General features: G+C 45.0%; 1 protein-coding gene across 3 annotated transcripts in view; it reads right to left on the bottom strand.

Annotated features, from left to right (window-relative positions):
* The window catches only part of TAF12 (TATA-box binding protein associated factor 12), a 98719-nt gene that overhangs the window by 66946 nt on the left and 16576 nt on the right, over positions 1–15197 (bottom strand). For all 3 annotated transcript variants that reach the window (XM_077295647.1, XM_077295646.1, XM_077295645.1), the window contains one exon: positions 668–925. In XM_077295647.1, the coding sequence (XP_077151762.1) occupies positions 668–841 (174 nt within the window). In that variant the 5' untranslated portion in view covers positions 842–925. The remainder of the gene's footprint in view (positions 1–667; positions 926–15197) is intronic.

Genomic DNA, 15197 nt, shown 5'->3' with positions numbered 1-15197 from the left:
TTTACAGATCAGATTAATTTACTTTATATTTTGATAGATCTCACATTTCTGAACGTGGCGATATTAAATATTTGTATTTTTATTTATACTGTGAATGGGGAAAAAGGGGGGTTACTTCAACTTGTGTTTTTTTTTACTGGCTTCAATAGTCCCCTTTGCAGACTTGAAGCTGCAATCATCCAATCACCTGTGCTACACATAGCATAAATGATGATCTCCTATGAGTTCTCCTGATCAGATCAGCTGTCATCTGCAGGGAAAGATGCAGGCTCAGTGCCGGAGCCTGCATCAAAGGCAGGAACAAAACCGATGACATAGCTATACATGATCAGTCATTAAACTATTTCTTTGAAATGTTGCAGCATCTTTTCCCCCCTTTCCCTTTGGGAGGTAGTAAGTATTTTGGACAATAACAAAAAAAGGAACATTTTGGAATGATCAAAACTTATACAATAAAAATATTATAAAATAAGCCCATTAGGGAAATGGGAAAGGCAGTTGCCTTCTGCCGCTAAATTAAAGAATTCAGGATTTTAACAGGTTTCAGGAACTATGCCTTTCATGTTCTGATTCTCAGTAATATGATGTAAATCATGACATTATTTGGCATCATAGATAATATATAACAGAAAACAAAAGTTTTGGAATGTGAGGATTTCAGACTTACCTGGTTTGAATCTGGACTTGCACGTCCTCCTCCTGCCGCTGTTCCAGACACTTTGTTACCTGGAGTACTGTTGGCCATGGTTGGCTCCTGCTTCACAGTGGTGGATGCAGACATGGTGGTGGGAGAGGAAAAGCTTGACAGGTTGAGGAGCGTGGATGCTCCGAATTGGTTCATAATCTGGAGCGCCTTCCCTCTTAGCTCACCCAGCCGGGATACGTCTGCGCGTTGCTTCAGGGTGTGGGGCCCAGGCCCAAGAAACTATGAATGTAATTAACGTAGAAGCAGTTATATGGACTTTCTGCAAAACAGCTTCAATCTTTGAACAGGAACATTTGTCATCTCAGTATCTTGTGAAATGGACTGTCAAGCTCCCACAGGTTGCTACCCCAAGATGTCAGTAGAGAGAATATTCTACTACTAAATGGGAGCACTGCCGACGTTAAATTGTATTTAGCTTAGGACTGACCTTGGGCAGCTATTCAGAGATGAGCATGTCTGGCTGGAAGAATAAACTTTTTTTTATGCTAAGGGGTTTAAATGTCAGAAATAGTCTGTAATAAGGATGGCAATCATATTTACTAAGACTACAAGCCATCAGTTCCTCCAATTTGTTTTTCCGGCAGATTAGTTGCACAATTTTTTTGTGATATAAAATGAGTTCTATACATGTTAATAGAGCAGTGTCAGCGGCATAGATTTCTACAAGCCTCATCCAGATAAATAAGACAGGCTACACATACAGTTGTGGGAAAAATTGTTTGCCCCCTTCTTGATTTCCTATTATTTTGCATGTTTGTCACACTTAAATGTTTTAGATCACCAAATAAATTTACATATTAGACAAAGATAACACAAGTAAACAAAAATTACACTTTTTAAATAAAAGGTCCTTATTATTAAGGGAAGAGGAAATCCAAGCCTACAGGGCCCTGTGTTAAAAAGGGATTGCCCTCCTCTTTAAAAAGCCGGATTACTTACCGGTAATGCTCTTTTAATGAGTCCACGACAGCACCCACTTGAGAGAGGGATCCACCCCATAGGAACAGGAAACCTACAGAAAATAAAAGGGGGCGGTCTGCCTCTCCTAAGTTGGGTTTCAGAGTACCAGGAGGACTGCCAGTATTAGTATTAGTACTGTGGGAAGAATAATTTTAGTCTACCCCCTGCCGGGGTAACCAGTGCTTTAGTACCTATTTTCTTTGTGGAAGGCAGGTCCTCTAAACATAGTACTCCTTTGTTTTTCTTCCTTTGTGGCCCATCTCGTTGTTCTTTCCGCTTGTCACTTTTACCGAATGGCCTCCTTTTAAATGTTCTCCTATAGAAAGGAATTGAGGGGTCAGGAAAAGCCTTTTTTCTTTCTTTTGCCTTGAAGAGTATATCATCTAGGGCTTTCTCAAAGAGAAACTCATCCTCACATGGGATAGCGAAGATCTTTGATTTCGACTGCGTGTCCCCTTTCCAACTCTTCATCCACAAAGCCCGCCTGGCATTATTTACTAAACCCGTGGATCTTGCTGCTAGGCGTAGTGTGTCAGCTGACGCATCTGCACACCACTAACCTAACGGGACTCTAGCACTTCTCCTGGGAATATGCCCTCTTCTCATTTTCTTTACTATAAGTAAGGTTTGAAAAAGACCCAGCGGGTCGAAACGTTACATAACAACACTGCGGTGAATTGTTATATTTTGGTGTCTTGAAAATAAAAGACCACTTGTTTGGCAAAAAATTCTGAAGATATTTTGAGTGCGACTGTTTATGCTTGAGCATCTGCCATAAAGGCTGCTGCCCCTCTAATTAAAGGAATAGAATACCGCAGTTTGTCTCTAGAGACCCTCTGTTCAATCTACTGGTCTAGTTGATCAATCCATATGAGCATTGATCTGGCCGTGCATGTACTGGCTACTGCTGGTTTAAATATGCCCGTAGATGCTTCCCATGACCTTTTTAACGATGACTCTGCCTTGCGGTCAATAGGATCAGAAAGCAGGCCTGCATCTTCTACCGGTAGTGTGGATTGTTTAGAGGTAGAGGCAACGGCTGGCGTCCACCTTAGGGACTTTAGTCCATGTTATTAGCTCCTCATCACTGAAGGGGTATTTTCTTTTAGAAGCTGATGGGAGGAAGCCTCTCTGGTCTTGCTTCTGCCATTCCCTTTTAATCAAGGCCTTAACTGCCGGAATTACCGGTAAACCTCTCCTTTTCCTCTCTGCCAACCCCGCAAACATTATATCCTGCGTGGTTTGAGCATCCTTTGTCTCCTCACATCCCATAGTGTTTCTTATTGATTTTACTAAATTATCCACACCATCTAAGGGGAAGCATGATTGCCCTTCAATATCTGATGATGAAGATGATGCGTGTGAGAAGTCCGAGACTAATGCTTGGTCATTATCGGATTCTGAGCTAGAAGCTACTTTTTTCCTGCTTTTGCTCTCTAGGGGTGTGCTGGCATGGGTAATGGCTTGTAACTCCTCTCTAATTATAGCACGTATGTCTGTGACTGACATCCCGTTGCTCCCTGCATGGTCTCACTGATGCATTCTTTACATAGCTTCTTGGGGTAGGAATCAAGGAGAGGTTGACTGCATAAGGCGCACTGCTTATGCTTTGATTTTTGCTTCCTTTTGGCCTGGAGGGGGAATACGGCGAGACAGAAAAGAGGTGTCTGCTTCATAGGTAGAGTTTATACACTCACCCAGTGAAGCTATCGGTACCGGATCAGGAGGCCGAGGTACAGTCCTGGATCTGGAGTCCGCTGTGTCACTCTTGCGACTGGCATCTGTAGACCCTCTGCCAGAGCGGTGCCTGCCGGCTGAGTCCCCTGATGGATTCGTGATCTGGCCTGGGGATGGCATAACTGCATCGCCGACTGCCAGCAATGCCATGCTTTTATAGAGAATAAAATAAATTTTCCCCTCTTTGAGACCTGTAGGTCCTCCTCCAGTTCCGGGTTAGCGGCTGCGGTGCACTGCGCATGCACCTGTTAGTGCTTCTCCCACCACTGGTACCTTGGCCTGTTTTTCCCCCGGAAGTCCTATCATCACTTCCGGGGCAGGAGCCTCTGCACTGGAAAGCGCACACGCAGACCCAGCTTCTCCCACCGGGCCGTGTCTCAGAACGCCGCATCTCGGAACGCCGCTTTCACCCCTTCAGCAACCGCTGTGCCCTGTGATCTGCTCCATACCTCGGGACGCCGCTGGAGTAACCAGCACTCATTCCACACACCGACTGCGCACCTCCTGAGAGAGACCGGGTGGCCCTCCCCTGACCTCACTGTTTCCACCAGACGAGGAGGGAGCCGTCAAACGGCACTCCCCCCAAAGCCGCCTCTGGACCGCAGCCCTGCGGTTCCCGCAGACACCGCACAGGTGGCATGCATTGGCCCAGGTATGTCTTCTTGTAGGATAGTCCTGCGGTTCCCTAAGTAACAGGAAACCAACTGAGGAGGAGAGGCGGACCGCCCCCTTTTATTTTCTGTAGGCTTCCTGTTCCTATGGGGCGGATCCCTCTCTCCTGTGGGTTCAGTTTTAGAGAAGAGTAAAACAAATAAACTGTGGTTTATCACATCTTTGGGAAGCTGTGTTCAAAACCCAAGCAACACCAAACCTGATTACTGCCCTACCTGTTCTAAATTAAGAAATCACTTAAATAGGACCCGCATGACAAAGAAGTAGACCAAAAGATCATCAAAAGGTAGACATCATGCTGAGATCCAAAGAAATTCTGGAACACATGAGAAAAAGTAATTGAGATCTGAAATGTTATAAAGCCATTTCTCAAGCTTTGGTGCTCCAGCAAACCACAGTGAGAGCCATTATCCAAAAATGGAGAAAAAACGGAACATTGGTGAACCTTCCCAGGAGTGTCCGGCCAACCAAAATTACCCCAAGAGGGCAGCGACGACTCATCCATGAGGTCACAAAAGACCCCACAACAACATCCAAAGAACTACAGGTCTCAGTTAAAGGGAACATGTCACCCCCAGGGCGTTTTTAAGTAAAAGAGCCACCTTCAGCAGCACTAAGGCTGCATTCTGCAAAGGTGGTTCTTATGTTTCTGATCCCTAGTAACACTGAAATATATCATATCACACTGCGGGGAGGGATCTGGGGCCTCCGCAACACGCAGGCGCGATAGCCTGATGTCAGTTCCCAGGCAGCGCATGCCTGAGAACTGTTGGCACAGAGAAGGCGCCGGGCATGTAACAGTAAAGGTACCGTCACACTCAGCGACGCTGCAGCGATATAGACAACGAGCCGATCGCTGCAGCGTCGCTGTTTAGGTCGCTGGGGAGTTGTCACACATACAGCTCTCTCCAGCGACCAACGATCAGGGGAACGACTTCGGCATCGTTGAAACTGTCTTCAACGATGCCGAAGTCCCCCTGCAGCACCCGGGTAACCAGGGTAAACATCGGGTTACTAAGTGCAGGGCCGCGCTTAGTAACCCGATATTTACCCTGGTTACCAATGTAAAAGTAAAAAAAAAAAAAAAACAGTACATACTCACCTTCTGATGTCTGTCACGTCCCCCGGCGTCCACGCTGCTGCTCAGAGCTTCCTTCACTGAATGTGTCAGGGCCGGCAGAGCACAGCGGTGACGTCACCGCTGTGCTCGGCTTTACGGCCGGCACTGACACATTCCGTGCAGGAAGCTCTGAGCAGCAGCGCGGACGCCGGGGGACGTGACAGACATCAGAAGGTGAGTATGTACTGTTTTTTTTTTACTTTTACAATGGTAACCAGGGTAAATATCGGGTTACTAAGTGCGGCCCTGTGCTTAGTAACCCGATATTTACCCTGGTAACCATTGTAAAACATTGCTGACATCGTTGCTTTTGCTTTCAAACACGATGATACACACCGACCTAACGACGAAATAAGGTGCTGGCCTTCTAGCTCCGACCAACGATATCACAGCGGGATCCAGATCGCTGCTGCATGTCAAACACAACGATATCGCTATCCAGGATGCTGCAGCGTCACGGATCGTTGTCGTTCTCGTTGGAAACTTGTTCAGTGTGAAGGTACCTTTACACAGGAGGCGGCGCACAGATGCAAGAGGGGGATGATGGACGGCTGGGAGGCAGCTGAAACAGGGGGAGACACCATACCACTGGGACTCAATACAGGTATGGAGTGCAATTTATAAAAGTCAATATTTCAGTGTTACTAGGGATCAGAAACATAAGAGCCACCTTCACAGAATACAGCATTAATGCTGCTGAAGGTGACTTTTACTTAAAAATGCCTTGGGGGGTGACAAGTTCCCTTTAAGGTCAGTGTTCCTGACTACACCATAAGGGTACCGTCACACAGTGCAATTTTGATCGCTACGACGGCACGATCCGTGACGTCGCAGCGATCGTATGATTATCGCTCCAGCGTCGTAGACTGCGGTCACACGTTGCAATCACGGCGCTGGAGCGATGCCGAAGTCCCCGGGTAACCAGGGTAAACATCGGGTTACTAAGCGCAGGGCCGCGCTTAGTAACCCGATGTTTACCGTGGTTACCAGCGTAAAAGTAAAAAAAAACAAACCGTACATGCTCACCATCTGATGTCCGTCCGGTCCCTTGCCGTCCGCTTCCTGCTCTGACAGATCCGGCCGTACAGTGAGAGCAGAGTGCAGCGGTGACGTCACCGCTGTGATCTGCTCTCACTTTCCGGCCGGCAGACAGTCAGAGCGGGAAGCGGACGGCAAGGGACCGGACGGACATCAGATGGTGAGCATGTACGGTTTGTTTTTTTTTACTTTCACGCTGGTAACCACGGTAAACATCGGGTTACTAAGCGCGGCCCTGCGCTTAGTTACCCGATGTTTACCCTGGTTACCAGCGAACGCATTGCTGGATCGCTGTCACACACAACGATCCAGCAATGTCAGCGGGTGATCAAGCGACGAAAGAAAGTTCCAAACGATCTGCTACAAAGTACGATTCTCAGCAGGATCCCTGATCGCTGCTGCGTGTCAGACACTGCGATATCGTAACGATATCGCTAGAACGTCACGAATCGTACCGTCGTAGCGATCAAAATTGCACTGTGTGACGGTACCCTTACAAAGACTGTGCAAATATGGCCTGCATGGCTGAGTTACAAGATAAAAATCACTGTTGTGCAATAAGGTTAGCCTCAGTTTTGCCAGAAAACATCTTGATGATCCTCAAGACTTTTGGGAGAATACTCTGTGGACTGACTTGACAAAAGTTGGACTTTTTGGAAAATGTATGCCCAATTTCAGTAATGCTCATCATTATTGGCACTCACGAAAATTATGTATGTAATGTGGAATATCTCCTGAAAAAAAAAAAATGAATCAAGTGAAACATTTTTTTTGTTTAGAGCGCTCGTGCTAAATACAAAAGAGCAAATTAAAATTTGAAAACAAAAAACAATGGGAGGAAACAATAGAAAAACTAAATCTTGATGTGACACTGGTAGTGGCACCCTTTACATTAACTTAGTATGGAAATACATTTTTACTCGCCTGTGGTAAATCATAAATGAGAATCCCCTTGATTAATTGTCGGTGCCCATGTGACATGAATTAACCAATGAATGATGACTTCAGTCTTTTAAAAAGCCACATGGTAGGCCATGTTCCTTTGTCACAATTGTGAAGACAAAGGAGCTGTCTGAGGACATCAGAACTGCTATTATTAGCAAACAAGACTTCCAAAGAGTATAAGGCCATCTCCAAAGACCTTGGTATCCCAGTTTAACCCCTTAGTCCCACATGATGTACTATCCCGTCGAGGTGACCTGGGACTTAATTCCTAGTTGACGGGATAGTACGTCATATGCAATCGGCCGCGCTCACGGGGGGAGTGTAGCCGGGTGTCAGCTGACTATCGCAGCTGACATCCGGCACTATGTGCCAGGAGCGGTCACGGACCGCTCCTGGCACATTAACCCCCGGCACACTGCGACCAAAGATGATCGCAGTGTTCCGGCGGTATAGGGAAGCATCGCGCAGGAAGGGGGCTCCATGCGTGCTTCCCTGAGACCCTCGGAGTAACACGATGTGATCTCATTGCTCCGAGGGTCTCCTACCTCCTCCTCCCTGCAGGCCCTGGATCAAATATGGCAGCAGGGCTGCTTCCGGGTCCTGCAGGGAGGTGGCTTGCAAGCGCCTGCTCAGAGCAAGCGCTTGCAAGCGTTCCTGCAGTGCCTGTCAGATCGCTGATATGACAGTGCTGTGCAAAGTGTCAGATCAACGATCTGACCCTATAACATGATGCCCCCCCCCCCCCGGGGCAATGTTATAAAGAAAAAAAAAAAAATATTCACACGTTAAAAAAAACAAAAAAAAATTCCTAAATAAAGACAAAATAAATAAATATTGTTCCCATAAATACATTTCTTTACCTAAAAAAACAAACAAAAAAAACCCCAATAAAGGTACACATATTTAGTATCGACACGTCCGTAACGACCCGACCTATAAAACTGTCCCACTAGTTAACCCCTTCAGTGATCACCGTAAAAAAAAATAAACGAGGCAAAAAACAACGCTTTATTATCATACTGCCAAACAAAAAGTGGAATAACACGCGATGAAAAAGACAGATATAAATAACCATGCTACCGCTGAAAACGTCATCTTGTCCCGCAAAAAACGATCCGCCATACAGCATCATCAGCGAAAAAATAAAAAAGTTATAGTTCTCAGAACAAAGTGATGCAAAAATAATTATTTTTTCTATAAAATAGTTTTTATCGTATAAAAGCACCAAAACATAAAAAAAATATGAGGTATCGCTGTAATCATACTAACCCGAAGAATAAAACTGCTTTATCAATTTTACCAAATGTGGAACGGTATAAAAGCCCCCCAAAAGAAATTCATGAATAGCTGGTTTTTGATCATTCTGCCTCACAAAAATCGGAATAAAAAGCGATCAAAAAATGTCACATGCCCGAAAATAGTACCAATAAAAACGTCAACTTGTCCCGCAAAAAACAAGACCTCACATGACTCGGTGGACCAAAATATTGAAAAATTATAGCTCTCAAAATGTGGAGATGCAAAAACTATTTTTTGGCAATAAAAAGCGTCTTTTAGTGTGTGACAGCTGTCAATCATAAAAATCCTCTAAAAAATGCCCTATAAAAGTAAATCAAACCCCCCTTCATCACCCCCTTAGTTAGGGAAAAATAATAAAATAAAAAAAAATGTATTTATTTTCATTTTCCCATTAGGGTTAGGGTTGGGGCTAAGGTTAGGGCTAAAGTTAAGGTTAGGGTTGGGGCTACAGTTAGGATTAGGGTTGGGGCTAAAGTTAGGGTTTGGATTACATTCCATTTACGGTTGGGATTAGGGCTAGGGGTGTGTCAGGGTTAGGGGTGTGGTTAGGCTTATGGTTGGGATTAGGGTTAGGGGTGTGTTAAAGTTAGGGGTGTGGTTAGGGTTGGGATTAGGGGTGTGTTGGGGTTAGGGGCGTGTTTGGGGTAAGGGGCGTGTTCGGTTTAGTGGTGTGGTTAGGGTTATGGGTTGAGTTGGGATTAGGGTTAGGGGTGTGTCAGGGTTAGGGGTGTGGTTAGGCTTATGGTTGGGATTAGGGTTAGGGGTGTGTTAAAGTTAGGGGTGTGGTTAGGGTTGGGATTAGGGGTGTGTTGGGGTTAGGGGCGTGTTTGGGGTAAGGGGCGTGTTCGGTTTAGTGGTGTGGTTAGGGTTATGGGTTGAGTTGGGATTAGGGTTAGGGGTGTGTTGGAGTTAGGGGTGTGGTTAGGGTTGGGATTAGGGGTGTGTTGGGGTTAGGGACGTGTTCGGTTTAGTGGTGTGGTTAGGGTTATGGGTTGAGTTGGGATTAGGGTTAGGGGTGTGTCAGGGTTAGGGGTGTGGTTAGGGTTATGGTTGGGATTAGGGTTAGGGGTGTGTTGGAGTTAGGGGTGGGATTAGGGGTGTGTTGGGGTTAGGGGCGTGTTTGGGGTTAGGGGCGTGTTCGGTTTAGTGGTGTGGTTAGGGTTATGGGTTGAGTTGGGATTAGGGTTAGGGGTGTGTTAGGGTTAGGGGTGTTTGGGTTAGGGTTTCAGTTAGAATTGGGGGCTTCCATTGTTTAGGCACATCAAGGGCTCTCAAAAAACATGACATGGCGTCCGATCTCAATTCCAGCCAACTCTGCGTTGAAAAAGTAAAACAGTGCTCCTTCCCTTCCGAGCTCTCCCGTGCGCACAAACAGGGGTTTACCCTAACATACGGGGTATCAGGATACTCAGGACAAATTGGACAACAACTTTTGGGGTCCAATTTCTCTTGTTACCCTTGGGAAAATAAAAATTTGGGGGGCTAAAAAAACATTTTTGTGGGAAAAAATATTTTTTATTTTCACAGCTCTGCGTCATAAACTGTAGTGAAAAACTCTCACAACACATCTAGATAAGTTCCTTAGGGGGTCTACTTTCCAAAATGGTGCCACTTGTGGGGGGGTTTCAATATTTAGGCACATCAGGGGCTCTCCAAACGTGACATGGTGTCCCATCTCAATTCCAGTCAATTTTGCATTGAAAAGTCAAACTGCGCTCCTTCCCTTCCGAGCTCTGCCATGCGCCCAAACAGTGGTTTACCGCCACATATGGGGTATCAGTGCACTCAGGACAAATTGCACAACAGCTTTTGGGGTCCAATTTCTTCTCTTACCCTTGGGAAAATAAAAAAATCGGGGGCGAAAAGATCATTTTTGTGAAAAAATATGATTTTTTATTTTTACGGCTCTACAATATAAACTTCTGTGAAGCACTTGCTGGGTTAAAGTGCGCACCACACATCTAGATAAGTTCCCTAGGGGGTCTACTTTCCAAAATGGTGTCACTTGTGGGGTTTCAATGTTTAGGCACATCAGGGACTCTCCTGTTACCCTTTTTTTTTTTAAATATTCCAAAAATTCCTGTGAAACACCTGAAGGGTTAATAAACTTCTTGAATGTGGTTTTGAGCACCTTGAGGGGTGCAGTTTTTAGAATGGTGTCACACTTGGTTATTTTCTATCATATAGACCCCTCAAAATGACTTCAAATGTGATGCGGTCCCCCCCAAAAAAAATGGTGTTGTAAAAATGAGAAATTGCTGGTCAACTTTTAACCCTTATAACTCCCTAACAAAAAAATATTTTGGTTCCAAAATTGAGCTGATGTAAAGTAGACATGTGGGAAATGTTACTTATTAAGTATTTTGTGTGACATATCTCTGTGATTTAAGGGCATAAAAATTCAAAGCTGGAAAATTGCGACATTTTCACCAAATTTCGTTTTTTTTCACAAACAAACGCAGGTAATATCAAATAAATTTTACCACTATCATTAACTACAATATGTCACGAGAAAACAGTGTCAGAATGATCAGGATCCGTTGAAGCGTTCTAGAGTTATAAGCTCAAAGGGACAGTGGTCAGAATTTTAAAAATTGTCCCAGTCATTAACCCCTTCACCCCCGGAGCTTTTTCCGTTTTTCCGTTTTCGTTTTTCGCTCCCCTCCTTCCCAGAGCCATAACTTTTTTATTTTTCCGTCAATTTGGCCATGTGAGGGCTTATTTTTTGCGGGACGAGTTGTACTTTTGAACGACATCATTGGTTTTAGCATGTCGTGTACTAGAAAACGGGAAAAAAATTCCAAGTGCAGTGAAATTGCAAAAAAAGTGCAATCCCACACTTGTTTTTTGCTTGCCTATTTTGCTAGGTTCACTAAATGCTAAAACTGACCTGCCATTATGATTCTCCAGGTCACTACGAGTTCATAGACACCTAACATGACTAGGTTCTTTTTCACCTAAGTGGTGAAAAAAAATTCCAAACTTTGCAAAAAACAAAACAAAACAAAATTGCGCCATTTTCCGATACTCGTAGCGTCTCCATTTTTCGTGATCTGGGGTCGGGTGAGGGCTTATTTTTTGCGTGCCGAGCTGGCGTTTTTAATGATAGCATTTTGGTGTAGATACGTTCTTTTGATCGCCCGTTATTGCATTTTAATGCAATGTCGTGGCGACCAAAAAAACGTAAATCTGGCGTTTCGAATTTTTTTCTCATTACGCCATTTAGCGATCAGGTTAATGCTTTTTTTTAATTGATAGATCGGGCGATTTTGAACGCGGCGATACCAAATATGTGTAGGTTTTTTTTTTTTTTTATTGATTTATTTTGATTGGGGCGAAAGGGGGGTGATTTAAACTTTTATGTTTTTTTTATTTTTTTCACATTTTTAAAAACTTTTTTTTTTTACTTTTGCCATGCTTCTATAGCCTCCATGGGAGGCTAGAAGCAGGCACAGCCCGATCGGCTCTGCTACATAACAGCGATCATCAGATCGCTGTTATGTAGCTAAAATGCAGGTGTGCTGTGAGCGCCGACCACAGGGGGGCGCTCACAGCCACCGGCAATCAGTAACCATAGAGGTCTCAAGGACCTCTATGGTTACAATGGAGGAGCATCGCCGACCCCCGATCATGTGACGGGGGTCGGCGATGCGCTCATATCCGGCCGCACGGCCGGATGCGGTAGTTAAATGCCGCTGTCTGAGTTTGACAGCGGCATTTAACTAGTTAATAGCGGCGGGTGATCGCGATTTCACCCGCCGCTATTGCGCGCACATGTCAGCTGTAAAAAACAGCTGACATGTCGCGACTTTGATGTGCGCTCACCGCCGGAGCGCACATCAAAGCGGGGGTCCCGACATGTGACGTACTATACCGTCACATGTCGGGAAGGGGTTAACGTGCAAACCACCCTTGGGGGTTAAGGGGTTAAATGCTGCACAATTTTATTAAGATGTTTGCCAAGCATGGAACAGTCAAAGACATCCCTGGACAAGTCATGTCTTCGAAAGTTGGTGCGAATAGTGGAGAAAACACCACGTCAAACTTCGAAAGACCAAGCTGGAACAGTCTGGGGGTCATGGTTTCAACAAGTACCATATGCCGCAAACTAAACCAAGTAGAGCTTTTTCTGCGAAGGCCAAGGAAGAAATCATTGCTGAAAAATAAAAAGACAGAAAAAGGAATGACTGATCTTTGCCAAAGAGTACCTTGACAAACCACAGCCTTTCTGGGAAAATGTTCTGTGGACAAGTTAAAGAAAAACGGTTATTACACCTACCGGTAATTATGTTTCCAGCAGTCCATTCTGACAGCACCATGTAGGTCGTCCTTCTCATCCTTACAGGGACAGGAAACCCACGGAGAGGTTAAAAGGCCCATCCTACCCACCTCCGTCAGTACTTTTCCAAGTAACACATGGATTGATGCAACTAAATTTTATTAAATTCCCATACAATGTTAAGACCCAATAGAAATATGAACTTCATCAGGGAAGGAACCAACTGTGCTGTCAGGATGGTCTCCTGGAAACAATTACCAGTAGGTCAAATAACAGTTTCCCAGGACTTCCCTCCTGACAGCACCATGTAGAATACCAAAGTACCTCTTTTAGGATGGGGCTACTGCCTGGGAAACTTTCCTTCCAAAAGCAGTTTGCTATTTGACAACACGTCCAACTTATAATACTTACAAAACGTGTTCACTCTGGCCCAGGTTACGACCCTACAGATCTGCTCGACTGATGCCCCCGCCCTCTAAGCCCAGAATGTGGAGACTGCTCCAGTGGGGTGAGCCTTCAACTTTTCTGGAGGGAAATCCCTTCTGAATTATAAGCTAGGGATATTGCTGAAATGATCCACCTTGCTATAGTGGGCTTGGAAGCCTTCTTCCCCCTATTCTTGACCCCAAAATGAGCAAACAGATTGGAATCCTGCCTACAACTGCACGTGGCCTAAGTACCTGATGACTGCCTGCCTAACATCCAGAGCATGGAAGAGGGATTCCTTCTGATTTGCCAGATGTTCACAAAAGGAGGGTAGCACCATCTCCTGGTTTAGGTTCTGGACAGACACTACCTTGGGCAGAAAAGTCGGGTCTAATTTGAGGACTATCTGGTCATCCAGAATCTGGAAATACAGATCCCGGACAGATAGAGCATGGATCTCCCCTACTCTTTTCACAGAGCTAATGGCCACTAAAAGTGCTGTTTTGAAGGAGAGTATGTATATATAATGTGTTCCACAGGCACGTAAGGGGTCTTACAAAGGGTATTAGAGGACTAAGTTTAAACCCCAAGGGGACTTATAGTAGGTCTCAACCTCTGCACTGCTTTAATAAATCTAGACACCCACAGGTGAGATGCCAAGGGATGATCGAGGAAGACGCTCAAGGCAGAGATCTGGACTTTAAGTATGCTTGGTCTAAGACCTTTGTTGAACCCTGCTTGAAGGAAATCCAAAATCTTTGGGATATCTGGTAGGCCCGAGTCAATATTGGAACTATCACACTCCAAACAGAATCTCTTCAAAATTTGCCTGGATCATAGATATGACTTGGTCCCATAGACCCTGGGTCTTTAAGATGTTCCTTTCAGGATCCAAGCTGACAGTCTTTGCAGGTCGTGGTGTAAGACTGGACACTGATGAAATTAAGTCTTCTCTCTGGGGAAGCAGCACAGGTTCTTCCAGAGCCATGGCCTTTAGCAGAGTGAACCAACTTCATTTTGGCCAGAATAGAGCGATTAGAACTACCTTTGCCTGATCATCCTGACTCTTCCTGAACACTCCTGGAATAAGGGCTGCTGGGGGAAAGGCATATGACAGCTTCCAGTTCCACCTCTGGCTTAATGCATAGATCCCTTCCAGATGGGCTGCAGGTTTCAGGGAATAAAATCTGACGACCTTTGAATATTTCCTTGTTGCAAACAGGTCTATCTGGGGTGTACTACAAAGTTGGCATAACTGCTGGAATACCTCCTTGTTCAACTCCCGTTCTTCTGTCTGCTCAGATAATCTGCTACATCATTCTAGCATCCTTCCAGATGAACTGCTGAGACTGATAGGACTGTTCTTTCTACCCAGGCAAAGATGATGGAGTATAAATCTTGAAGTGTCTTGAGCCTCCCTGATGGCGCAGGAAGGACACTGTTGTCTGACATGATCTTCACATGCTGTCCTTTTAACACTGAGCAATTTTGTGTTAGAGCTTCCCACACGACGTAAAGATTCCTGTAGTGGTAGTAATTTCCTTGCTGGCATCTGTGGTAAGTACTACACAAGGAGAGGTAAAAATAGAATTAGACATACCGGTAATTCGGTTTCTAGGAACCTTCCACGACAGCAGTATCGGAGGATATCTCCCCGCCCTAATAGGGGACAGGAAACAAAGAGGTTAAATACCCTCCCCTTCCTGCAACCACCAGTGTTTTTTCTGGACACAGTATCATGTATAGTTACCACTTAAGTGCAGGAATCATCCAATAAGAATATCAGATAGGGAGGGAAATTAGTGCTGTCGTGGAAGGTTCCTAGAAACCGAATTACCGGTAAGTCTAATTCTATTTTCTCCAGTCACCTTCCACAACAGCCGTATCGGAGTGATACCAACAGCTAATTTCTTTAGGGAGGGACAACTGCCTGCAGAACACGTCTGCCAAAGGATAGGTCCCTTGAAATTTAGCCTCTAAATGCCTGGTGAATGTATGGACTGACGACCAGGTGG

The sequence above is a fragment of the Ranitomeya variabilis genome, chromosome 3, assembly GCF_051348905.1.
Source record: "Ranitomeya variabilis isolate aRanVar5 chromosome 3, aRanVar5.hap1, whole genome shotgun sequence".
Lineage (NCBI taxonomy): Eukaryota > Metazoa > Chordata > Amphibia > Anura > Dendrobatidae > Ranitomeya > Ranitomeya variabilis.
The sequence above is the reverse complement of the archived record's forward strand: the minus strand, read 5'-3'. Positions and strand labels throughout refer to the sequence as shown.